The sequence below is a fragment of the Taeniopygia guttata genome, chromosome 34 (assembly GCF_048771995.1).
Source record: "Taeniopygia guttata chromosome 34, bTaeGut7.mat, whole genome shotgun sequence".
Lineage (NCBI taxonomy): Eukaryota > Metazoa > Chordata > Aves > Passeriformes > Estrildidae > Taeniopygia > Taeniopygia guttata.
In genome coordinates, this window is record NC_133059.1 from 3,535,742 (window position 1) to 3,559,847 (window position 24,106).

Consider the following 24,106-nt stretch of genomic DNA (forward strand, 5'->3'; position numbering starts at 1 on the left):
ACCCAGTTTAACCCAGTTTCTCCCATCCCAGTCAATCCCAGTTTAACCCAGTCCATCCCAGTTTAACCCAGTCACTCCCAGTCTAACCCGTTTAACCCCTTCCCCCCCAGATGCTGGCCGAGGACGCCGAGGCGGGCGCAGTGCCTGCCGCTCTGTCCCAGTTTAACCCAGTTTCTCCCAGTTTAACCCAGTTTGCTCCATCCCAGTTTAACCCAGTCCATCCCAGTTCCCCCAGTCTAACCAGTTTAACCCCTTCCCCCCCAGATGCTGGCCGAGGACGCCAAGGCGGGCGCAGTCCCTGCCGCTCGGTCCCAGTTTAACCCAGTTTAACCCAGTTTAACCCATCCCAGTCAATCCCAGTTTAACCCAGTCCATCCCAGTCCATCCCAGTCTAACCAGTTTAACCCCTTCCCCCCCAGATGCTGGCCGAGGACGCCGAGGCGGGCGCTGTCCCTGCCGCTCTGTCCCAGTATAACCCAGTTTAACCCAGTTTCTCCCAGTTTAACCCATCCCAGTTCACCCAGTTTAACCCCTTCCCCCCCAGATGCTGGCCGAGGACGCCGAGGCGGGCGCAGTGCCTGCCGCTCTGTCCCAGTTTAACCCAGTTTAACCCAGTTTCTCCCAGTTTAACCCATCCCAGTCCATCCCAGTCCATCCCAGTTCACCCAGTTTAACCCATTTAACCCCTTCCCCCCCAGATGCTGGCCAAGGACACCGAGGCAGGCGCAGTCCCTGCCGCTCTGTCCCAGTTTAACCCAGTTTCTCCCAGTTTCTCCCAGTTTCTCCCATCCCAGTCCATCCCAGTTTAACCCAGTCCATCCCAGTCTCTCCCAGTTGACCCAGTTCACCCAGTTTAACCCCTTCCCCCCCAGATGCTGGCCGAGGACGCCGAGGCGGGTGCAGTGCCTGCCGCTCTGTCCCAGTTTAACCCAGTTTATCCCAGTTTGCTCCATGCCAGTCGCTCCCAGTCCATCCCAGTTCACCCAGTCTAACCAGTTTAACCCCTTCCCCCCCAGACACTGGCCGAGGACGCCGAGGCGGGCGCAGTCCCTGCTGCTCTGTCCCAGTTTAACCCAGTTTAACCCAGTTTAACCCAGTTTCTCCCAGTTTAACCCATCCCAGTTCCCCCAGTCTAACCCATTTAACCCCTTCCCCCCCAGATGCTGGCCGAGGATGCCGAGGCGGGTGCAGTCCCTGCCGCTCTCTCCCAGTTTCTCCCAGTTTAACCCAGTTTCTCCCAGTTTAACCCAGTTTCTCCCAGTTTAACCCAGTTTCTCCCATCCCAGTTTAACCCAGTTTAACCCAGTTCACCCAGTTTAACCCTTTCCCCCCCAGATGCTGGCCGAGGACGCCGAGGCGGGCGCAGTGCCTGCCGCTCTGTCCCAGTTTAACCCAGTTTAACCCAGTTTAACCCAGTTTAACCCAGTTTAACCCATTTTAACCCAGTTTCTCCCATCCCAGTCCATCCCAGTTTAACCCAGTCCATCCCAGTCGCTCCCAGTCCATCCCAGTCCATCCCAGTCTAACCCATTTAACCCTTTCCCCCCCAGATGCTGGCCGAGGATGCCGAGGCGGGCGCAGTGCCTGCTGCTCTGTCCCAGTTTCTCCCAGTTTAACCCAGTTTCTCCCAGTTTAACCCATCCCAGTCCATCCCAGTCTAACCAGTTTAACCCCTTCCCCCCCAGATGCTGGCCGAGGACGCCGAGGCGGGCGCGCAGGACGAGAAGGAGCTGCAGGAGCTGCGCAAACAGGGCATCGACCCCCTGCCCAAACCCCCCCCGGGCGTGGGGCTGCTGCCCACCCCCCCCCGGCCCCCCTCCCCCCCCCGCGGCCTGCCCCTCCCCCCCCCGCCCCCCCTGCCCCTCCCCCCGCCCCTGGAGCCCCCCCTGGAGCCCCCCCCGGACCCCTTCAAGAAGATCCCGTCGCTCTTCGAGATCGTCGTGCGGCCCACGGGGCAGCTGGCCGAGAAGCTGGGGGTCAGGTGGGCACAGCTGGGCACACCTGGGATACACCTGGGCACAGCTGGGGCACCTGGGGGCACCTGGGGGCACCTGGGCATGGCTGAGATCACACCTGGGGCACAGCTGGGGCACCTGGGGGCACCTGGGATACAGCTGGGCATACCTGGGGGCAGCTGGGCACACCTGGGGCACACCTGGGGGCACCTGGGGTACACCTGGGTACATCTGGGGTACACCTGGGCACAGCTGGGGACACCTGGGGACACACCTGGGGGCACCTGGGATACAGCTGGGCATACCTGGGGGCAGCTGGGCACACCTGGGGCACACCTGGGGGCACCTGGGGGGCACCTGGGCACACCTGGGGGCACCCGGACACAGCTGGGCACAGCTGGGGGCAGCTGGGCGTCAGGTGGGCACAGCTGGGCACACCTGGGGGCACCTGGGTACACCTGGGGCACAGCTGGGGACAACTGGGCACACCTGGAGCACAACTGGGGACAACTGGGCACACCTGGAGCACAACTGGGGACAACTGGGGCACACCTGGGGGCACCTGGGTACAACTGCGGGCACCTGGGGGCACCTGGGCACAGCTGGGATACACCTGGGGGCACCTGGGGACACACCTGGGGGCACCTGGGCACACCTGGGTGCAACTGGGCATGGCTGAGATCACACCTGGGCACACCTGGGGCACACCTGGGCACACCTGGGGGTCAGGTGGGCACAGCTGGCACACCTGGGGGCAGCTGGGGAACACCTGGGGGCACCTGGGCACACCTGGGGGCAGCTGGGGGCACAGCTGGGATACACCTGGGTACATCTGGGCATGGCTGAGATCACACCTGGGCACAGCTGGGGGTACCTGGGGCACACCTGGGGCACTCCTGGGGCACCAATTTCATTCCCAATTTTCCCACTTTCCCGTCTTTTCTTCCCATTCCCATCCCAATTTTCCCCATTTTTCTCCCAATTTCCCCGTTCCCATCTAAATTTCCCCATTTTTCCCGTTTTTCTCCCAATTTCCTGTTTTTCCCCCAATTTCACTCCCGTTTTCCCGTTTTTCCCGTTTTTCCCCCGTTTTTCCCCAATTTCACTCCCGTTTTTCCCCCGTTTTTCCCATTTTTCCCAATTTCACTCCGTTTTCCCCCTTTTTTCCAGGCACCCGGGGCCGCCCCCCCCGCGCTTCCCGGGCCCCCCCGGGGCGCCGCCCCTCCCCCACCCCGAGCTGGGGGGGGGGTTCGAGGAGCCGCCCCTCCCCCACCCGGGGCTGCCCCCCCCGGGCTTCTACGAGGGGGGAGGGGCGTTCTACCCCCCCGAGGGGCTGGAGAGGGAGACCCCCCCGGGGGGGAGGGGCCAGGTGAGCGGGGGGGGGGGGAGGGGAGATTGGGGTGGGGGAGGGGCAATTGGGGTGGGGGAGGGGAGATCCGGGGTGGGGGAGGGGGAAATTGGGGTGGGGGAGGGGAAATTGGGGTGGGGGAGGGGAAATTGGGGTGGGGGAGGGGAGATCCGGGGTGGGGGAGGGAAAATCCCGGGAAAATGGGGGGGGAGGGGGGCAGGTGATCCCCAAATCCCCCAATTCCAGCCCAAAACTCCCAATCCCACCCCAAACTCCCCAATCTCACCCCAAACCCACCATTTCCACCCCAAACTCCCCAATTCCACCTCAAATCCCCCAATCTCACCCCAAACCCCCAATTCCACCCCAAAATCCCCTCTCCCCACCCCAAATCCCCCATTTCCACCCCAAACTCCCCCATTTCCACCCCAAATCCCCTCTCCCCACCCCAAATCCCCCATTTCCACCCCAATCCCACCCCAAATCCCCTCTCCCCACCCCAAATCCCCCAATCCCACCCCAAATCCCCCATTTCCACCCCAAATCTCCCATTTCCACCCCAAATTCCCCATTTCCACCCCAAATCCCCTCTCCCCTCCCCAAATCCCCCATTTCCACCCCAATTCCACCCCAAATCTCCCTCTCCCCACCTCAAATCCCCCAATCTCACCCCAAACCCCCCAATTCCACCCCAAATCCCCCATCTCCACCCCAATCAAACCCCAAATCCCCTCTCCCCACCCCAACCCCCCCTCTGCCCCCAACAAACCCCCAAAATCTCCTTTTTTCCCCCAAACAGACGACGACTTCGCCTCCTACGCCGCGGCCGAGGGCCCCGGGGGGGATCCGCGCTTCCCCGAGGGGTCCCTGGAGGCCGAGGGCGGCCCGGGGGTCCCGGGGGGCCCCGGGGGGGTCCCGGGGGGTCCCGGGGGGGTCCCGGGGGGTCCCGGGGGGGGTCCCGGGGCCCTGGCGGAGCTGCTGCCGTCGGCGCAGCGCGCGCTCTTCCTGCGCATCCGCCACAAGCAGCGGCACGAGGAGCGCGGCCGGAGGGCGGCCGAGGGCGGCCGGGGAGAGCGGCAGCACGAGGAGGGTGAGCCGGACCCCAAATCCGGGTTCTGAGCCCCGAAATTCGGGTGTGAGCCTCGAAATCCTCATCCTGAGCACCGAAATCCTCATCCTGAGCTGAGCCCCAAAATCCCAGTCCTGAGCCTAAAATCCCTGTCCTGAGCTGGTCCTGAAATCCCAGTCCTGAGCCGGACCCCACATCCCGGTCTGAACCCCGAAATTCGGGTCTGAGCCCCGAAATTCTCATCCTGAGCCCCGAAATTCTCATCCTGAGCTGAGCCCCAAAATCCCGGTCCTGAGCCCCGAAATCCCGGTCCCAAGCCCCGAAATCTGGTCCTGAGCACCGAAATTCGGGTCTGAGCCCCAAAATTCCAGTCCTGAGCTGAGCCCCGAAATCCCGGTTCTGGGCCCCAAAATCCCGGTCCCGAGCCCAAAATTCGGGTCTGAGCCCTGAAATCCTCACCCTGAGCCTAAAATCCCGGTCTGAGCCCCGAAATTCTCATCCTGAGCCCCGAAATCCTCACCCTGAGCCTAAAATCCCGGTCCTGAGCCGGACCCCAAATCCCGGTCCTGAACCACAAAGTTCGGGTGTGAGCCCCGAAATTCTCATCCTGAGCCCCGAAATTCTCATCCTGAGCACCGAAATTCGGGTCTGAGCCCCGAAATTCTCATCCTGAGCCCCAAAATCCTCACCCTGAGCCTAAAATCCCAGTTCTGAACCCCAAAATTCTGGTCTGAGCCCCAAAATCCTCATCCTAGGCACTGAAATTTGGTCCTGAACCCCAAAATCCCGGTCCCAAGCCCCAAAATTCGGGTCTGAGCCCAAAAATCCTCACCCTTAGCCCCGAAATTTGGTCCTGAACCCTGAAATCCCGGTCCCGAGCCCCAAAATCTGGTCCTGAGCTGAGCCCCGAAATTCTCATCCTGAGCCCCGAAATCCTCATCCTGAGCTGAGCCCCAAAATCCCGGTCCTGAGCTGAGCCCCAAAATCCCGGTTCTGAGCCCCAAAATCCTCATCCTGAGCTATTATTTCTCTTTCTATTTTAATATTTATTTCTAGTTTCATTTCTATTTTAATATTTATATTTATATTTATATTTATATTTATATTTATATTTACATTTACATTTACATTTACATTTACATTTAATTTACATTTCTGCCCCCCTCCCAGCAGACCCCGGCAGTTGGTACTCGAGCGACGAGGACGACGCCGACGGCGGCAGCGGCAGCGTCTCCTCCATCCTCAAATCGCTGCGGCAGCAAAGCTCCGCCCGAGCCCCCAACGCACCGGGGGACCCCCCGAGCGACCCCCGCCTGCCGCGGCCGCCCCGGCCCGCCGGGCCCCGGCCCCGGGACCCGCGGCTGGCCCGGAACCGGGAACCCAGTCCCGAGTCCGGTCCGTGGGACCCGCGGCTGGCCCGGAACCGGGAACCGAGCCCCGAGCCCGGTCCGTGGGACCCCCGTTTGTCCCGGAACCGGGAGCCGAGCCCCGACCCCGGCCCGTGGGATCCCCGTTTGTCCCGGAACCGAGAGCACAGTCCCGAGCCCGGCCCGTGGGACCCGCGGCTGGCCCGGAACCGGGAACCGAGCCCCGAGTCCGGTTGGAACCCGCGTTTGTCCCGAAACCAGGAGCCCAACCCCGATCCCGGTTGGGACCCCCGTTTGTCCCGGAACCGGGAGCCCAGCCCCGATCCCGGTCCGTGGGATCCGCGTTTGTCCCGAAACCAGGAGCCCAACCCCGATCCCGGTTGGGACCCCCGTTTATCCCGGAACCGGGACCCCAGCCCGGATCCCGGTCCCTGGGACCCCCGTTTATCCCGGCACCGGGAGCCCAGTCCCGAGTCCGGTTGGGATCCGCGGCTGGCCCGGAACCGGGAGCCCAGTCCCGATCCCGGTCCCTGGGACCCCCGTTTATCCCGGAACCGGGACCCCAGCCCGGATCCCGGTCCCTGGGACCCCCGTTTGTCCCGGCACCGGGAGCCCAGCCCCGATCCCGGCCCCTCGGACCCCCGTTTGGCCCGGCACGGCCCCCGCCCGGAGCCCGTTCCCCGGGGCGGAGCCGAGGATGAGGATGGCGAGCGGATCCCGCGGGACAAAGCTCTGCCCATCCCCCTGGAAGCCGCTCCGGGACAGACCCCGCGGGACCCCCGGCGCGACCCCCGCCGCTTCCCGCAGCTCCGCGGGGACGCGGCGGCTCCGGTGCCGCTGCCGCTGCCGCCGTTCGCCCGCTCCGTGCTCTGGAGCCCCGAGGATCTCATCCCGGTGCCCGTTCCGCGGCAGGACCCGTGTCCGCTCCCGGTGGGCTCCGGTGCCGACCCCCGGCTGCTCCGGCCGGCCCCCGGCCCCTCGGACCCGCGGCAGCCGCGACCCGCGACCACCGGCGGCGACCCCGGCCCGGCGCTGCCGGACTTCGAGCTGCTCTCCAGGATCCTCCAGAGCGTCGCCGCTTCCTCCTCCTCCTCCTCTTCCTCCTCCTCCTCCTCCTCCTCCTCCTCGGGGGACAAGCCCAGCGACCCCCGCGTCAGGAAAGCTCCTCCCGCCGACCCGCGGCTGCAGAAACCGCCGGAGGGTGGAAATAATTCCCAAAAAGCGCCGGAATTCGGGAATCAGCCCCGGGACTCACCGGACACCGATCCCGGTCCCGCCATCGCTCCGTACGACCCGCGGCTGAGCTGGACCGGCGGTTCCGCCCAGAGCAGCAGCGTCCTGAGCGCCATCAGCCTGTACGACCCGCGCACGGCCAGTCCGGGCAAAGAGGCCCAAAACGACGCGAATTCAGCCCAAAAAAGCGACGCGCCGAAAGCGGCCAAAGCCAAAGAGCCGCCGCCGTTCGTGCGGCGCTCGGCGCTGGAGCATCCCGAGAGCGGCTCCGGCGGTACCGGCGGCACCGGCGGCACCGAGCGGGCGGAGCCCACGGACCGCTACAACAGCTACAACCGACCCCGCGCTAAAAGCGCCGCTCCCGGGGACACCGGCGGCGCCCCGGCCGCCCTGCACAGCCTCCCGGTGCCCCCCGTGTTCGGCCCGGCCCGGCCCGGCCCCGGCCCCGGCACCGGCACCGGCACCGGCACCGGCACCGGCAGCCCCTTCCCGGGGGGCAGCCCCGGCCCGGAGCCCCCCGGGGATGGGGCGGACAAAGGGTCGCTCAAGGACGTGTTCAAAGGCTTCGACCCCACGGCCTCGCCCTTCTGCCAGTGAGGGTGAGGAGGGTGGGGAGGGAGAAATGGGGTGAAGGGGGTGGAAATGGGGTTAGATCGGTGGAAATGGGGTTAAATGGGTGGAAAATGTGGTTAAATTGGTGGAAATGTGGTTAAATTTGATCAAAATGTGGTTAAATGGGTGAAAAATGTGGTTAAATTGGTGAGAAATGTGGTTAAATGGGTGGAAAATGTGGTTAAATTGATGGAAAATGTGGTTAGATTGGTGAAAAATGTGGTCAAGTTGGTGGAAAATGTGGTTAAATTGGTAAAAATTGGGTTAGATTGGTGGAAAATGTGGTTAAATGGGTGGAAATGTGGTTAAATAGGTGAGAAATGTGGTTAAATTGGATCAAAATGTGGTTAAATTGGCCCAAAATGTGGCCAAATTGGATCAAAATGTTAAATCAGCTCAAAATGTGGTTAAATTGAATCAAAATGTGGTTAAACTGGATCAAAATGTTAAATTGGATCAAAATGTGGTTCCATTGGCTCAAAATGTGGTTAAACTGGATCAAAATGTTAAATTGGATCAAAATGTAGTTAAATCTGATCAAAATGTGGTTCCATTGGATCAAAATGTTAAATCAGCTCAAAATGTGGTTAAATCTGATCAAGATGTGGTTAAATTGGATCAAAATGTTAAATTGGATCAAAATGTTAAATTGGCTCAAAATGTGGTTAAATTGGCTCAAAATGTGGTTAAATTGGATCAAAATGTTTAATCTGCTCAAAATGTGGGCAGATGTGGTTAAATTGGCTCCAGATGTAGTTAATTTGGCTCCAGATGTGGGCAGGTGTGGTCAAATCCGCCCAAAATTCACCCAGAATTCACCCAAAATTCACCCAGGTCTGCTGGAATCCACCCAAAATCCACCCAAATCCACCCAAAATTCATCCAGGTCTCCAAAATCCATCCAGACCGACCCAAATCTACCCAAATTTACCCAAATCCACCCAAAAATCCACCCAAAATCTGCCCAAATCCATCCAGACCCACCCAAATCTACCCAAATTTACCCCAAAAAATCCACTTCAAATTTATCCAGGTTTCCCAAATCTGCCCAAATCCACCCAAAATCGGCCAAATTTACCCAAATCCACCCAAATATACCCAAATTTACCCAAATCCACCCAAAATCTGAGGCTGGAGGGAAAAGTTGAGGATCCACCCCAAGGAAAGGAGAGAATCGGCCCCAAAAAGTGAAATTTGAGCCCCAAAAAATGAAATTTAACCCTGGAAAATCGAATTGGAGGCAAATTGACCCAAAAAAATCCAAATTGACACCAAAAAAAATCCAAAAAAAATCCCAAATCCGACCCCAAAAAAACCCAAATTTGATGCCAAAAAAAGCAAAATCCGACCTCAATTCCACCCAATTTATTCCAAAACTTCGATCCGCCCCAAATGCACAAAATCCACCCCCAAAAAACCCCAATTCCACCCCAAAAAATCCCCCAAAATTCCCAAATTCCCCCGGAATTGGCCCGGGAGCAGCCGATCCTCGGGCTGAATTTTGGGGGAATTTTGTCCCTTTTTGGGCCCTTCTCAGCCATAAAAATTGTAAATAAATCCCAAATTCTCCCAAAATTCCTGAGGATTTTCCCTTGCGGTGACTTGGGCTTGAAATTCCCATTTTTTTTCCCAAAAAAATCCCAATTCCAGGGGAAAAAAACCAAATTTTGAGGGTTTGAGCAGCAAAAAAGCCAAAAAAAAAATCAGGAAATAATGGGAAAAAATCAAAGTGCGTAAAAAATAGACAAAAAATGTGAAATTGTACCCAAAATTTCATAAAAAACGGTGGGAAATATTGAAAAATATGAGATAAAAGCCCCAAAAAAGGGGAAAAAAATCAAAACAACAGAAAAATCCCCAAAATCGTGGCAAAAAAATGGAAATTCACCTAAAAATGGGCAAAAATCGTGGAGGAAATGTCAAAAATTCCATCTAAAAGCCACTAAAAAGGCAGAAAAAATTGAAAATATCCCAAAATTCTCTTGAAAATAAAAATGGGGGAAAAGCAAATTAAAATAAAGTAAAATAAAAATTAGAATTTGTCAAAAATCAGGGGAAATGTCCAAAATCTGCAATAAAAATAGAGTCCAAAAGGAGTGGAAAATCATGAAAAAATTAATTTAAATCCATCAAAAATTGTTTAAAATGCAAAAAAAAAAAGGGAAAATTAAGAATTGCACGTGGAAATAAAATCAAAAATCATAGAAAAAAGGGTAAAATTGGGAAAAATCAACAAAAATCCATAAAAAGACACACAAAAAAAAGAAAATAAATTAAAATACAACCCAAAAATGCAGGAAAATGAGGGGAAAGGACAAAAAAGTGAAAATCCAGCAAGAAAATGTTAAAATATTGTTAAAATCAGCCAAAAAATGAAGAATTTGATTTTAAAATTGTAAAAAAAATCCGGAAAATGATGAAATAATGAAAAAATTGGTGGGAAATCAATGAGGAAATACAGAAAGGAGAAAAAGGGGAAAATTATGGGAAAAGAAAATAAAAATTCACAGAAAATAATGAAAAAAAGATCCCAAATTGGTGGAATTAAAAAAAAAAAAAAAATCAAAAATTTACTTGAAAAATCTCATTAAAACGGACAAAAAAAAAAAGAAAAAATCATGAAAAAAACGCTCCAAAAATAGAAGAAAACACCAAAAAAAGACCAAAAATCACGTTAAAAATAGAATTTTAAAGGTGAAAACGTGGAAAATTCTCAAAATCCATAAAAAGTGACAAAAAATTCACAAAATTCCTCAAAAAAAATCCTAAAAAAGTGGAATTTTTTTTCCTTAAAAAGACCCAATTTTAGGCAGTTTGGGGTCGGAATTTTGGGATAAATTTGGGGGTTTTTGGGAAAAAAAAAAAAAATTCCAGTTTGGGAGCAGCTGTGAAGATCCCAAAAAAAAAAAAAACAAAATTGGGAATTTTCCACTCGAAAATTGGGATTTTTCCACCCAAAAATTGAGATTTTTTTTTCCGCTCAAAATTGGGAATTTTTCACCCAAAAATTGGGATTTTTCCACCCAAAAATTGAGATTTTTTTTTTCCGCTCAAAATTGGGAATTTTTCACCCAAAAATTGGGATTTTTTTCCACCCAAAAATGGGGATTTTTTTTTTCCACTGAAAAATTGGGATTTTCAGCCCCAAAACTGGGATTTTTCTCCCCAAATTTGGGGATTTTCAGCTCAAAAATTGATATTTTTTCCACCCAAAAATGGGGATTTTTTTAAATAGTTTTTTTTTTTTTCCTTTGATTTTCCGGGAATTTTTGGGGGGAAATTCGGGAATTTTTGTAAAAGAATTTCTCGGTATTGGAATTTTTTTTTTTTTTTTTAGGGAATTTTTGGGGCCCCTCGAGGGCCGCGGGTGGGGGAGGGGCGGCGGGGGCGGGGAATGATGTAATAAATATGTAAATATATGCAAATGAACCTGGCTGGACTCAAATTTGGGGGAAATTTGGGGTTTTTGGGGGGTCCCGGATGAATTTTTGGGGTTCCCGGGGGGAATTTGGGGTTTTTGGGGGTTCTTTAAATGATTTTTGGGGGTTTTTGGGGGGATTTTTGGGGGTCCTGGGGGGAATTTTGGGGGTCTCAGATGAATTTTTGGGGGTCCTGGGGGGGATTTGGGGATTTTTTGGGGGTCTCAGGGCAAATCTGGGGGGTCCCGAGGAAATTTTTAGGGTTCCCGGGTAGAATTTTGGGGTTCCCGGGTGGATTTTTGGGGTTCCCGGGGGATTTTTGGGGTTCCTGGAGGAATTTTTGGGGTTCCCGAGTGGAATTTTGGGGTTCCCGGGTGGAATTTTTGGGGTTTTGGGGGGAATTTTTGGGGTTCCCGGGTGGATTTTTGGGGTTCCCGGGTGAAGTTTTTGGGCTCCCTGGGGAATTTTTGGGGTTCCCGAGTGGAATTTTGGGGGTCCCGAGTGGAATTTTGGGGGTCCCGAGTGGAATTTTGGGGTTCCCGGGTGGATTTTTGGGGTCCCCGGTGGAATTTTGGGGTTCCCGGGTGGAATTTTGGGGTCCCGAGTGGATTTTTGGGGTTCCCGGGGGATTTTTGAGTTTCTCGGGTGGATTTTTGGGGTTCCCGGGGGAATTTTTGGGGTTTCCGGGTGGAATTTTGGGGTTCCCGAGTGAATTTTTTGGGGTTCCCGGGTGGAATTTTGGGCTCCCGGAGGAATTTTTGATTTTTTTTCTCTTTTTTTCCCATTTTTGGCTTTTTTCCCCCCAATTTTTCCCGCGGGGCCTCAGCAGGAACGGGGGGGGGGGGGGGGGGGAGGGGCGGCGCTTCCGGCCCAGATGTTCCCAACAGCTGGAAGGGGGGGGGAGGGGCGCGTTTCTCCCGAATTTTGGGGTCCCCTCCCCATTTTTGGGGTCCCCCTCCCCATTTTTGGGGTCCCCTCCCCCATTTTTGTTTCCCCTCCCCCATTTTGGGGTCCCCTCCCCATTTTTGGGGTCCCCTCCCCCATTTTTGGGGTCCCCTCCCCCATTTTTGGGGTTCCCTCCCCCATTTTTGGGGTCCCCCTCCCCATTTTTGGGACCCCCTCCCCATTTTGGGGGTCACGGGGGTTCCTCATTTTTGGGGGGGGGTCTCTGCAGCAGCCGCTGCTTCGGGAGCCCCCGGAGCTGCTCCAGCAGCTGCTCAATGAACTCCTGCGGGCCAATTACCGCTAATTAACGCTAATTAACCCCTCCTTAATTAACCCGCCCCTCCCCCCGCCATAAGGGGGGGAGGGGCCCCCCGGAAGCGCCGCTCGCGCTCGAGGCCGAATTTTTTGGCCTTTTAAAGTTCGGCCGGGAGCGGAGCCGGGGGGGGGGATGGGCGGTGACCCCTCCCCCGCCCCTCCCCCACCCTCCCCTCCCCCCCCGGGTGTGGCCCCTCCCCCCAAATTGGCCCCTCCCCCCCAATTTCTGCTCCCCGATTCGCCCCTCCCCCAATTTCCCCATTTTCCCCCTCCCCCATTTTCCCCCTCCCTAAATTTTCCACCTCCCCAATTTTCCCCCTCCCCCATTTCCCCCTCCCCCCAATTTTCCCCCAAATTTCCCCCCAAATTTCCCCCTCCCCCCAAATTTTCCCCCTCCCCAAATTTCCCTCCCCCCAAATTTCCCCCTCCCCAAATTTCCCCCTCCCCAAATTTCCCCCTCCCCCCAAATTTCCCCCCAAATTTCCCCCTCCCCCCCAAATTTCCCCCCAAATTTCCCCCTCCCCCCAAATTTTCCCCCTCCCCAAATTTCCCCCTCCCCAAATTTCCCCCTCCCCAAATTTCCCCCTCCCCAAATTTCCCCCTCCCCCCAAATTTCCCCCCAAATTTCCCCCTCCCCCCCAAATTTCCCCCCAAATTTCCCCCTCCCCCCAAATTTTTCCCCCTCCCCAAATTGTCCCCCTCCCCCATTTCCTCCTCCCCCACTTACCCCTCCCCCCAAATTTCCCCCATATTTCCCTCCCCCCCAAATTTCCCTCCCCAAATTTTGCCCCTCCCCCATTTTCCCCCTCCCCCATTTTCCCCCTCCCCAAATTTCCCCCTCCCCCCAAATTTCCCCCAAATTTCCCCCCAAATTTCCCCCTCCCCCCAAATTTCCCCCCAAATTTCGCCCTCCCCCCATTTTTCCCCTCCCCCATTTTCCCCCTCCCCCAAATTTCCCTCCCCAAATTTCCCCCTCCCCCCAAATTTCCCCCTCCCCCCATTTCGCCCTCCCCCCAAATTTCCCCCCAAATTTCCCCCCAAATTTCCCTCCCCAAATTTCCCCCTCCCCCAAATTCCCCCTCCCCAAATTTTCCCCTTCCCCAAATTTTCCCCCTCCCCAATTTTCCCCCTCCCCAAATTTTCCCCTCCCCAAATTTTCCACCTCTCCCCCAAATTTCCCCCCAAATTTCCCCCCAAATTTCCCCCCGAATTTCCCCCTCCCCAAATTCCCCCTCCCCCACCTGTGTATCAGCGGTGCAGGAGCTCAGAATGGCCTGGATGGGAAGGGGTTAATTAATTCGGGGTTCATTAATTCGGGGTTCATTAATTCGGGGTTCATTAATTAGGGGGTCATTAATTAACCCCCCCCCAAATTTCCCACCTGGATTTTTTGGGTTCTCTCCTCGTCCGTCTCCAGTTCCAGGAGCTCATCGAGGTTCAGCTCCTCCGGCATCTGCCCCTCCTGGGGGACCCCAAAATGTCCCCAAAATGTCCCCAAACCCCCCCAAAATGTCCCCAACCCCCCCCAAAATGTCCCCAAACCCCCAAAATGTCCCCAAACCCCCCCAAAATGTCCCTGACCCCCCCAAAATGTCCCCAAATCCCCCCCAAAATGTCCCCGACCCCCCAAAATGTCCCCAACCCCCCCAAAATGTCCCCAAACCCCCCCAAAATGTCCCCAAACCCCCCCAAAATGTCCCCGACCCCCCCAAAATGTCCCCAAACCCCCCCAAAATGTCCCCAAACCCCCCCAAAATGTCCCAGTCGGCCCCTCCCCCTCCCTCCCGCTCTCCGTTCCCACGGGTGGGGGAGGGGAGATCCCGCCTGGGACCCTCGGGGCTCGTCCCGGTCCCGGTCCCGGTTCTGATCCCGGTTCTGATCCCGGTCCCGGTTCTGATCCCGGTTCTGATCCCGATCCCGGTTCTGATCCCGGTTCCGATCCCGGTCCCGGTTCCGATCCCGGTTCTGATCCCGGTTCTGATCCCGGTCCCGATCCCGGTTCCGATCCCGATCCCGGTTCTGATCCCGGTTCTGATCCCGATCCCGGTTCCGGTCCCAGTCCCGTTCCCGGTCCCAGTCCCGTTCCCGGTCCCCGTTCCTTTCCCTGTCCCCATTCCGGTCCCGGTCCCGGTCCTGGTCTCACTCCCGGTCCTGGTCCCGGTACCGGTCCCATTCCCGCTCCCCATTCCCCAGTTCTGGTCCCATTCCCGGTCCCGTTCCCCGTTCCCGGGGGACCACTCCCGGTCCCATCCCGGTCCCACTCCCGTTCCCGGTCCCCATCCCGGTCCCCATCCCGGTCCCATCCCGGTCCCACTCCCGGTCCCATCCCGGTCCCTTCCCGGTCCCCATCCCGGTCCCATCCCGGTCCCATCCCGGTCCCATCCCGGCCCCATCCCGGTCCCATCCCGGTCCCACTCCCGGTCCCCATCCCGGCCCCATCCCGTTCCCATCCCGGTCCCCATCCCGGCCCCATCCCGTTCCCATCCCGGTCCCCATCCCGGTCCCTTCCCGGTCCCATCCCGGTCCCCATCCCGGTCCCATCCCGGTCCCATCCCGGTCCCACTCCCGGTCCCATCCCGGTCCCATCCCGGTCCCCATCCCGGTCCCATCCCGGCCCCATCCCGGTCCCATCCCGGCCCCATCCCGGTCCCATCCCGGTCCCACTCCCGGTCCCCATCCCGGCCCCATCCCGTTCCCATCCCGGTCCCCATCCCGGTCCCTTCCCGGTCCCATCCCGGTCCCCATCCCGGTCCCATCCCGGTCCCATCCCGGTCCCACTCCCGGTCCCATCCCGGTCCCATCCCGGTCCCCATCCCGGTCCCATCCCGGTCCCATCCCGGTCTCCATCCCGGTCCCACTCCCGTTCCCGGTCCCCATCCCGGTCCCATCCCGGTCCCATCCCGGTCCCATCCCGGTCCCCATCCCGGTCTCCATCCCGGTCCCACTCCCGTTCCCGGTCCCATCCCGGTCCCATCCCGGTCCCACTCCCGGTCCCATTCCCGGTCCCCATCCCGGTCCCATCCCGGTCCCATCCCGGTCCCATCCCGGTCCCCATCCCGGTCCCATCCCGGTCCCATCCCGGTCCCCATCCCGGTCCCATCCCGGTCCCGTTCCCGGTCCCATCCCGGTCCCATCCCGGTCCCACTCCCGGTCCCATTCCCGGTCCCATCCCGGTCCCACTCCCGGTCCCGTTCCCGGTCCCATCCCGGTCCCGGTCCCGGTCCCATCCCGGTCCCACTCCCGGTCCCGTTCCCGGTCCCATCCCGGTCCCACTCCCGGTCCCGTTCCCGGTCCCGTTCCCGGTCCCCGTTCCTTCTCCCGGTCCGTGTCCCTTTCCCTGTTCCCATTCTGCTCCCGGTCCCGGTTCCCGGTTCCCGGTTCCCAGTCCCGATCCCCATCCCGGTCCCATCCCGGTCCCCATCCCGGTCCCACTCCCGTTCCCGGTCCCACTCCCGGTCCCATCCCGTTCCCCATCCCAGTCCCGTTCCCGGTCCCATCCCGTTCCCCATCCCGGTCCCATCCCGGTCCCATCCCGGTCCCATCCCGGTTCCCAGTCCCGATCCCCATCCCTGCTCCCGGTCCCGGTCCCGGTTCATTTTCCTGGTCCCGGTCCCGTTCCCGGTCCCGTTCTCGGTCCCCACTCCCGGTAGAGCTCCCTGAGCCTCCAGTCCTGTACCGGGTCCCGGTCCCGGTCCCGGTCCCGTTTCCATGCCCCGTTCCCGGTCCCGTTCCCAGTTCCCCCGCCCCGTCCCCGGTTCCCGGTCCCGGTGCCGGTCCCCATCCCCGGTTCCCCTGCCCCATCCCCGGTTCCCGGTCCCGGTTCCCCTGCCCCATCCCCGGTTCCCCTGTCCCGGTCCCGGTTCTGGTCCCCATCCCCGGTCCCCCGCCCCATCCCCGGTATCCCTGTCCCGTTCCCGGTTCATCCCAGGTCCCCGGTCCCGGTCCCTGTTCCGGTCCCCATCCCCGGTTCCCCTGCCCCATCCCCGGTTCCCGGTCCCGGTTCCCCCGCCCCATCCCTGGTCCCCATCCCCGGTTCCTGGTCCCCATCCCCGGTCCCGGTCCCTGTTTCGGTCCCCATCCCCGGTTCCCCTGCCCCGTTCCCGGTTCCCGGTCCACCCCAGCTCCCCGGTGCCGGTGCCGGTACCCGTCCCCGGTAGAGCTCCCCGAGCCTGCCGTCGATCCACTGCTCGGTGTCCAGCCGCCGCTGCAGCTCCCGCCGGTTGTACTTGACCGTGACCCGCGCCGAGCGCCGCTGCACTCCGGGGCTGCGGCGGGGGGACCCCCGGCCCGGTTCGAGCCCCCGCGGGGACCCCCGGCCCGGTGAGAGCCGCCCCGGGGACCCCCGGCCCGGTTCGAGCCCCCGCGGGGACCCCCGGCCCGGTGAGAGCCGCCCCGGGGACCCCCGGCCCGGTTCGAGCCCCCCCGGGGACCCCCGGCCCGGTGAGAGCCCCCCCGGGGACCCCCGGCCCGGTTCGAGCCCCCGCGGGGACCCCCGGCCCGGTTCGAGCCCCCCCGGCCCCGCCCGGTTCGCCGCCATCGTTCGGGACGCGGCACCGGAGCGGCACCGGGGGAAGGGGCCGAGGGGCGGGGCCTAACGGGGCGTGACGGGGCGTGGTTTGCCCAGACCACGCCCCTTTAGCATAAATTAATGCGTTTGAAGGGCGTGGTGGGGGCGTGGCTTAGTCAGACCCCGCCCCATTTAGCCCCCATTACCTTGTAAGGGAGTGGGCGTGGCTTCGCGCTGTGGGTGTGGCTTCGCGTGGTGGGCGTGGCCAACCCCCGACCCCGCCTAAACTCCCCCAACCCCTCCCACAAACTCCCTAAAATTCCCCAAAATATTCCCCAAACCCTCCCTAAAATCCCCTAAAATCCCCCAAAACACCCCCAAAACCTCCCCAAAATCCCCCAGACCCCCAAAACCCCCCCAACAGTCCCCAAATCCCCCCAAAATCCCCCAACCCTCCCTTAAAATCCCCTAAAATCCCCCAAAATCCCCCAAAATCCCCCAACCCTCCCTAAAATCCCCTAAACCCCCTAAAATCGCCCAACCCTCCCTAAAATCCCCTAAACCCCCCAAAATCCCCCAACCCTCCCCTAAAATCCCCTAAAATCCCCCAAAATCCCCCAATATCCCCCAAACCTCCCTAAAATCCCCTAAACCCCCTAAAATCCCCTAAACCTCCCAAAATCCCCCAACCCTCCCTAAAATCCCCTATAATCCCCCCAAATCCCCCAAAATCCCCCAACCCACCCCTAAAATCCCCTAAAATCCCCTAAAATCCCCTAAAATCCCCCAACCCTCCCCTAAAATCCCCCAAACCCCCCAAAATCCCCCAAAATCCCCCAACCCTCCCCTAAAATCCCCTAAAATCCCCCAAAATCCCCCAACCCTCCCTAAAATCCCCTCAAATCCCCCAAAATCCCCTAAAATCCCCCAACCCTCCCCTAAAATCCCCTAAACCCCCTAAAATCCCCCAACCCTCCCTAAAATCCCCTAAAATCCCCCAAACCCCCTAAAACCCCCCCAAACCTCCCCTAAAATCCCCTAAAATCCCCCAAAATCCCCCAAAATCCCCCAAGCCTCCCCTAAAATCCCCTAAAATCCCCCAACCCTCCCTAAAATCCCCTAAAATCCCCAAAAATCCCCCAAAATCCCCCAACCCTCCCTAAAATCCCCCAAAATCCCCCCAACCCTCCCTAAAACCCCCCCAACCCTCCCCTAAAATCCCCTAAAATCACCAAATCCCCCCAAAAATCCCCAAATCCCCCCAAAACCCCCCCGGAACAGCGGCGCGATTTCCCGCCTCACATGCAAATGAAGGGGCGTGGCATCACCGCAAAGAACCGCCCTCCATCCAATCCACGGCGTGGGCGTGGCTTCGCGCGGTGGGCGTGGCCTGGGCTCGTGGTGGGCGTGGCCAATGCCAACCGATTTCCCCGCGCGCTGGGCGTGGTTTGGGCTCAGGTGGGCGTGGCCCGGGCGCACCTGGGTGACGTCACGGCTCACCTGCGATGGCGGCGGGGCGGCTCCTCCCGGTGCTGCTGCTGCTCGCGGGGGGCGCGGGGGGAACCGGCCCCGACCCCCCCGGTGGTCCCGCCGCCCTCGCCGGTACCGGGGGCTGAGGGGGGTTGGGGGTTTGGGGGGTTTGGGGGTGATTTTAGGGGGTCCTGTGGGGGATTTTGGGGGATCCTGGGGTGGGGTTGGGGGAATTTGGGGGGAGTTTGGGGGGTCCTGGGGGTGGTTTGGGGGGAATTTGGGGGGTCCCGGGGAGAATTTGGGGGAATTTGGGGGGGGGGGATTTGGGGGGTCCTGGGGGGGGGTTTGGGGGGTCTTGGGGAGGATTTGGGGGAATTTGGGGGGGGGATTTGGGGGGTCCTGGGGGGGAATTTGGGGGATTTTGGGGGGAATTTGGGGGGTCTTGGGGAGAATCTGGGGGGTCCTGGGGGGTCCTGGGGGGTCTTGGGGGGAATTTGGGGGGTCCTGGGGGGTCTTGGTGAGGATTTGGGGGGTCCCGGGGAGGATTTGGGGTGAATTTTGGGCTGAATTTGGCGGATTTCGGGGTCGCTAACGGTGATTTCCCCCAGCCCGGTGCCGGTTACCGGGTCGGGGCTGGATTTGGGCTGAATTTTGGGCTGAATTTGGCCCATTTTGGGGTCGTTACCGGGTGATTTCCCAGCCCGGTGCCGGTTACCGGGTCGGGGCTGTAATTTTGGGGTGAATTTGGCCGATTTCGGGGTCACTAACGGGAGTTTCCCCAGCCCGGTGCCGGTTACCGGCGCTCACCGGCCGCTGCCGCGCCTCCATCCCGCGCTGGTTTTTCAACGCCTCCTCCGGGAGCTGCGAGAGTTTCGTGTTCGGCGGCTGCGGCGGCAACGGGAACAACTTCGGCAGCGAACGGGAGTGCCGCGAGAGCTGCGGGGGCGCCGGTGGGCACCGGGAATACCGGGGGGGATAACGGCAATACCGGGAATACCGGGAGGGACCGGGAACACCGGGAATACCGGGGGATAACGGGGGGGATAACGGGGGAGGGAACGGGAACAACTTCGGCAGCGAACGGGAGTGCCGCCAGAGCTGCGGGGGTACCGGGACACCGGGAACACCGGGAATACCGGGGGGATAACGGGAATACCGGGAGGGACCGGGAACACCGGGAATACCGGGGGGGATACCGGGAGGGACCGGGGGATAACGGGGAATAACGGGGAGGGAACGGGAACAACTTCGGCAGCGAACGGGAGTGCCGCCAGAGCTGCGGGGGTACCGGGACACCGGGAATACCGGGAACACCGGGAGGGACCGGGGGATAACGGGAAATCCCGGGGGAGGGAACGGGAACAACTTCGGCAGCGAACGGGAGTGCCGCGAGAGCTGCGGGGGTACCGGGACACCGGGAGGGACCGGGAACACCGGGAAATACCGGGAGGGACCGGGAGGGACCGGGGGATACCGGGGGATAACGGGGGAGGGAACGGGAACGGCTTCGGCAGCGAACGGGAGTGCCGCGAGAGCTGCGGGGGTACCGGAACACCGGGAATACCGGGAGGGACCGGGGGATAACGGGAAACACCGCGGGGAATAACGGGGAATGCCGGGGGGGGGGGGGGAATGGGAACAGCTTCGGCTGTTCCATTTTTTGCCATTTCCCCCCCCATTTTTTTTCCCATTTTTCCCCCGATTTTTCCCATTTTCCCCCATTTTTCCCCTTTTTGCCCATTTTTCCCCTTTTTTCCCATTTTCCCCCATTTCCCCCCCATTTTCCCCATTTTTCCCCCATTTCCCCCATTTTCCCCCCATTTTTTTAATTTTTTGCCATTTCTTCCAATTTTTTCCCCATTTTTTCAATTTCCCCCCATTTTTCCCCATTTCTCCCCATTTTCCCCCCATTTCTTCCCATTTTTTCAATTTTCCCTCATTTTCCCCCGTTTTCCCCCTTTTTCCCCCATTTTCCCCACATTTTTCCCATTTCCCCCCATTTTTTTCAATTTTTCCCCATTTTCCCCCCATTTCCTCCACTTTCCCCCCATTTTTTTCCATATTTTCCTCATTTTCCCCCATTTTCCCCTATTTTCCCCCATTTCCTCCACTTTCCCCCCATTTTTCCCCTTTTTCCCCATTTTTCCCCTTTTTCCCCATTTTTCCCATTTCCCCCCATTTCCCCCCATTTTTCCCCATTTTCCCCCATTTTTTCCCATTTTTCTCATTTTTTTCCCATTTTCCCGCAGCTCCCTCCGATCTCGGCAGCGCCAACTCCACCCTCGCAGGTAACGCGGAAATTCGGAGTTTTTCAGGGAAAATTCTAAATTTTGGAGGGAAAATTCTGATTTTTGCAGGTTTTTGCCCCGGATTTCCCCCTAAATTCAGAATTTTACCAATTTTTGCCCCGGATTTCCCCATAAATTCAGCATTTTGCCGGTTTTTGCCCCGGATTTCCCTGTAAATTCAGAATTTTGCCATTTTTTGACCCAAATTTTCCCTGTAACTTCTGTTTTTGCCAGTTTTTGAGCAGGATTTCACTGGAAATTCTGAATTTTGACTTTTGAAGGGAAAACTATATTTTGGACAGGAAATTCTGAATTTTTCAGGGGAAACTGTGAATTTTGGAGGGAAAAATCATATTTTGACCCAGATTTTCCCCTAAATTCAGATTTTTTCTGTTTTTTGCCCCAGATTTCCCCCTAAATTCAGATTTTTGCCGATTTTTGCCCCAGATTTCCCCCTAAATTCAGATTTTTGCCGATTTTTGCCCCAGATTTCCCCCTAAATTCAGATTTTTTCTGGTTTTTGCCCCAGATTTCCCCCTAAATTCAGAATTTTGCCGATTTTTGCCCCAAATTTCCCCCTAAATTCAGAATTTTGCCAATTTTTGCCCCAAATTTCCCCCTAAATTCAGAATTTTGCCGGTTTTTGCCCCAGATTTCCCCGTAAATTCAGATTTTCTCTGGTTTTTCACTTGGATTTTCCCCCTAAATTCAGATTTTTTCTGGTTTTTGCCCCAGATTTTCCCTGGAAATTCAGAATTTGGAAGGGAAAATTCAGATTTTTGCCAGTTTTTACCCAGATTTCCCCATAATTCCCGTTTTCCCCCAGAGCTGTGCTCGGCGCCGCCGGTGCCGGGGCCGTGCCGGGCGGCGTTCCCGCGCTGGTTTTACGTTCCGGCGGAGAAATCCTGCCGGGAATTCACCTACGGCGGCTGCCGCGGCAACGCCAACAACCACCGGGACCGGAGCGAGTGTCTGCGGCGCTGCCGCCCCCGCGGTGAGCCAGAAACGGCCAGATTCAACCCAAAAATGGGCCGGAATTGGGGGGGAAATTGGGATAAAAATGGGGAAAAAATGGGGAAAATAATCACCGAAATTGGGGTAAAAATGGGGAAAATAATCGCCAAAATTGGGATAAAAATGGGGAAAATAATCACCGAAATTGGGGGGGAATTGGGGTAAAAATGGGGAAAATAATCACCGAAACTGGGGGGAAATTGGGGGGAAAATGGGGAAATTAATCGCCAAAATTGGGGTAAAAATGGGGAAAATAATCACTGAAATTGGGATAAAAATGGGGAAAAAATCGCCAAAATTGGGGGGGAAATTGGGATAAAAATGGGGGGAAAAATCACCAAAATTGGTGGGAAAATTGACATAAAAATGGAAAAAATAATCACCAAAATTGGTGAGGAATTGGGATAAAAATGGGAAACTAATTCGTGAAAATTTGAAAAAAAAAATTCCAAAAATTGGTGGGGAAATTGGGATAAAAATGAAAAAAAAAAAAATCCCCAAATTTGGCGGGAATTGGAATAAAAATGAAAAAAACTTTGTGAAAATGAAAAAAAAATCCAGCGAAATTGGCCAGAAAGTTTGGCGAAAATTAAAAAGAAAAAATCTCCAAAATTTGCCCAAAATCCCCAAATTTTGCCCCAAATCCCAACCCCGGCTCCGTTTCCCCCCAGATGATCTCGGCGAGGAATTCCGGCGATTCTTCTCCTCCAAAGGTGAATTTTGGGGGGTCCCAAAATGGCCCCAAAATGTCCCAAAATGGCCCCAAATGGCTCCAAAATGGCCCCAAAATGGCCCCAAATGTCCCAAAATGTCCCAAAATGGTCCCAAAATGGCGCCAGAATGGCCCCAAATGTCCCAAAATGGCCCCAAAATGGCCCCAAACCCCTCCCAGTGTCCCTGACCCCATTTTGGGGTGTCTCTGACCCATTTTGGGGTGTCCCTGACCCATTTTGGGGTGTCCCTGACCCATTTTGGGGTGTCCCTGACCCCTCTCTCTCCCCAGGAGCCTTTTGGGGTGCCCCTGACCCATTTTTGGGGTGCCCCTGACCCATTTTTGGGGTGTCTCTGACCCATTTTGGGGTGTCTCTGACCCATTTTTGGGCTGTCCCTGACCCATTTTGGGGTGTCCCTGACCCATTTTTGGGGTGTCCCTGATCCCCCTCTCTCTCCCCAGGAGCCTTTTGGGGTGTCCCTGACCCATTTTGGGGTGTCCCTGACCCATTTTGGGGTGCCCCTGACCCATTTTTGGGGTGCCCCTGCCCCTCTCTCCCCAGGAGCCTTTTGGGGTGCCCTGCTGGTTTTGGGGTGACCCTGACCCATTTTGGGGTGCCCCTGACCCATTTTGGGGTGTCTCTGACCCATTTTGGGGTGACCCTGTCCCATTTTGGGGTGTCCCTGTCCCATTTTGGGGTGTCCCTGACCCATTTTGGGGTGTCCCATTTTGGGGTGTCCCTGTCCCATTTTGGGGTGCCCCTGACCCATTTTTGGGGTGTCCCTGACCCATTTTGGGGTGCCCCTGCCCCCTCTCTCCCCAGGAGCCTTTTGGGGTGCCCTGCTGGTTTTGGGGTGACCCATTTTGGGGTGTCCCTGTCCCCTCTCTCCCCAGGAGCCTTTTGGGGTGTCCCTGACCCCATTTTTGGGGTGTCCCTGCCCCCCGTCTCTCCCCAGGAGCCTTTTGGGGTACCCTGCTGCTTTTGGGGGGCTCTCTGGCGGCCGGGCTGGGCCTGGCCCGGGGTCGGTACCGGGGTCGGTGTCGGTGTCGGTACCGGGAGGAGCCGCGAGCGCCGGGAGCCGCCGAGGACCGGGAGCGGCTGGTGAAGGAGCCCAGCCTCGCCTGAACCCCCAAATCGCCTGAAATCACCCCAAAAATAACCCGAAATCACCCCAGAAATAACCCTGAAATCCCCTGAAATCACCCCAAATACAGCCCTGAAATCACCCCAAAAATAGCCCTGAAATCACCCCAAATATAGCCCTGAAATCACCTCAAATATAGCCCTGAAATCACCCCAAATCACCCCAAATATAGCCCTGAAATCACCCCAAAAATAGCCCTGAAATCACCCCAAATCACCCCAAATATAGCCCTGAAATCACCCCAAAAATAGCCCTGAAATCCCCTGAAATCACCCCAAATACAGCCCTGAAATCAGCCCAAAAATAGCCCCAAATCACCCCAAATCACCCCCAAAAATAGCCCTGAAATCACCCCAAAAATAGCCCCAAAATCACCCCAAAAATAGCCCCAAAATCACCACAAAAATAGCCCTGAAATCACCCCAAAAATAGCCCCAAAAATAGCCCTGAAATCACCCCAAAAATAGCCTGAAATCACCCCAAATATAACCCTGAAATCACCCCAAATCACCCCAAAACCAGCCTGAAATCACCCCAGAAATAGCCCCAAAATCACCCCAAATATAGCCCCGAAATCACCCCAAATCACCCACAAAATTGCCCTGAAATCACCCCAAAAATAGACCCAAATCACCCCAAATATAGCCCTGAAATCACCTGAAATCACCCCAAATATAGCCCCAAATCATCCCAAATATAGCCCTGAA

General features: G+C 57.2%; 3 protein-coding genes across 5 annotated transcripts in view; 2 read left to right on the forward strand and 1 right to left on the reverse strand.

Moving 5' to 3' along the window:
- The window catches only part of ZC3H4 (zinc finger CCCH-type containing 4), a 31,411-nt gene extending 22,560 nt beyond the window's left edge, over positions 1-8,851 (forward strand). Inside the window, 5 exon segments of the mRNA XM_072920920.1 lie at positions 1,686-1,981; positions 3,126-3,237; positions 3,240-3,324; positions 4,103-4,393; positions 5,543-8,851. Of these exon segments, the coding sequence (XP_072777021.1) occupies positions 1,686-1,981; positions 3,126-3,237; positions 3,240-3,324; positions 4,103-4,393; positions 5,543-7,569 (2,811 nt within the window). The 3' untranslated portion in view covers positions 7,570-8,851.
- Positions 8,852-12,084: 3,233 nt separating this feature from the next.
- On the reverse strand, positions 12,085-16,874 carry LOC121468653 (protein phosphatase 1 regulatory subunit 14A). Its single transcript, XM_072920915.1, has 4 exons — positions 16,408-16,874; positions 13,645-13,725; positions 13,505-13,537; positions 12,085-12,231 (listed from the first exon to the last, which is right to left on the reverse strand). Exons 1-4 carry the CDS (start codon positions 16,798-16,800, stop codon positions 12,139-12,141), a joined length of 600 nt encoding a protein of 199 aa, XP_072777016.1. The 5' UTR covers positions 16,801-16,874; the 3' UTR covers positions 12,085-12,138.
- A 1,348-nt stretch (positions 16,875-18,222) lies between these two features.
- On the forward strand, positions 18,223-23,541 carry SPINT2 (serine peptidase inhibitor, Kunitz type 2). 3 transcript variants are annotated; one of them, XM_072920912.1, is made up of 6 exons: positions 18,223-18,372; positions 19,023-19,190; positions 20,490-20,528; positions 21,355-21,522; positions 22,214-22,255; positions 23,211-23,541. In XM_072920912.1, the coding sequence occupies exons 1-6, from the start codon at positions 18,276-18,278 to the stop codon at positions 23,378-23,380; spliced, it is 684 nt and encodes a 227-aa protein (XP_072777013.1). In that variant the 5' UTR covers positions 18,223-18,275; the 3' UTR covers positions 23,381-23,541. The 3 variants fall into 3 exon arrangements, with proteins under 3 accessions (XP_072777013.1, XP_072777014.1, XP_072777015.1); XM_072920913.1 differs by having other exon boundaries at positions 19,023-19,184; XM_072920914.1 differs by lacking the exon at positions 19,023-19,190 and having other exon boundaries at positions 18,226-18,372.
- Positions 23,542-24,106: the final 565 nt, after the last annotated feature.

Excerpts from the sequence above, each read along its gene's own strand:
- SPINT2 (XM_072920912.1), top strand. The coding sequence starts at position 18,276 with ATGGCGGCGGGGCGGCTCCTCCCGGTGCTGCTGCTGCTCGCGGGGGGC. Across the intron at positions 18,373-19,022 it reads TGGTCCCGCCGCCCTCGCCG|CCCGGTGCCGGTTACCGGCG; the intron begins GTACCGGGGGCT and ends GAGTTTCCCCAG. Across the intron at positions 22,256-23,210 it reads GCGATTCTTCTCCTCCAAAG|GAGCCTTTTGGGGTACCCTG; the intron begins GTGAATTTTGGG and ends GTCTCTCCCCAG.
- LOC121468653 (XM_072920915.1), bottom strand. The coding sequence starts at position 16,800 with ATGGCGGCGAACCGGGCGGGGCCGGGGGGGCTCGAACCGGGCCGGGGG. Across the intron at positions 13,726-16,407 it reads GGGAGCTCTACCGGGGACGG|GAGGGGCAGATGCCGGAGGA; the intron begins GTACCGGCACCG and ends GGGGTCCCCCAG. Across the intron at positions 12,232-13,504 it reads CCTGCACCGCTGATACACAG|GAGTTCATTGAGCAGCTGCT; the intron begins GTGGGGGAGGGG and ends ATTGGCCCGCAG.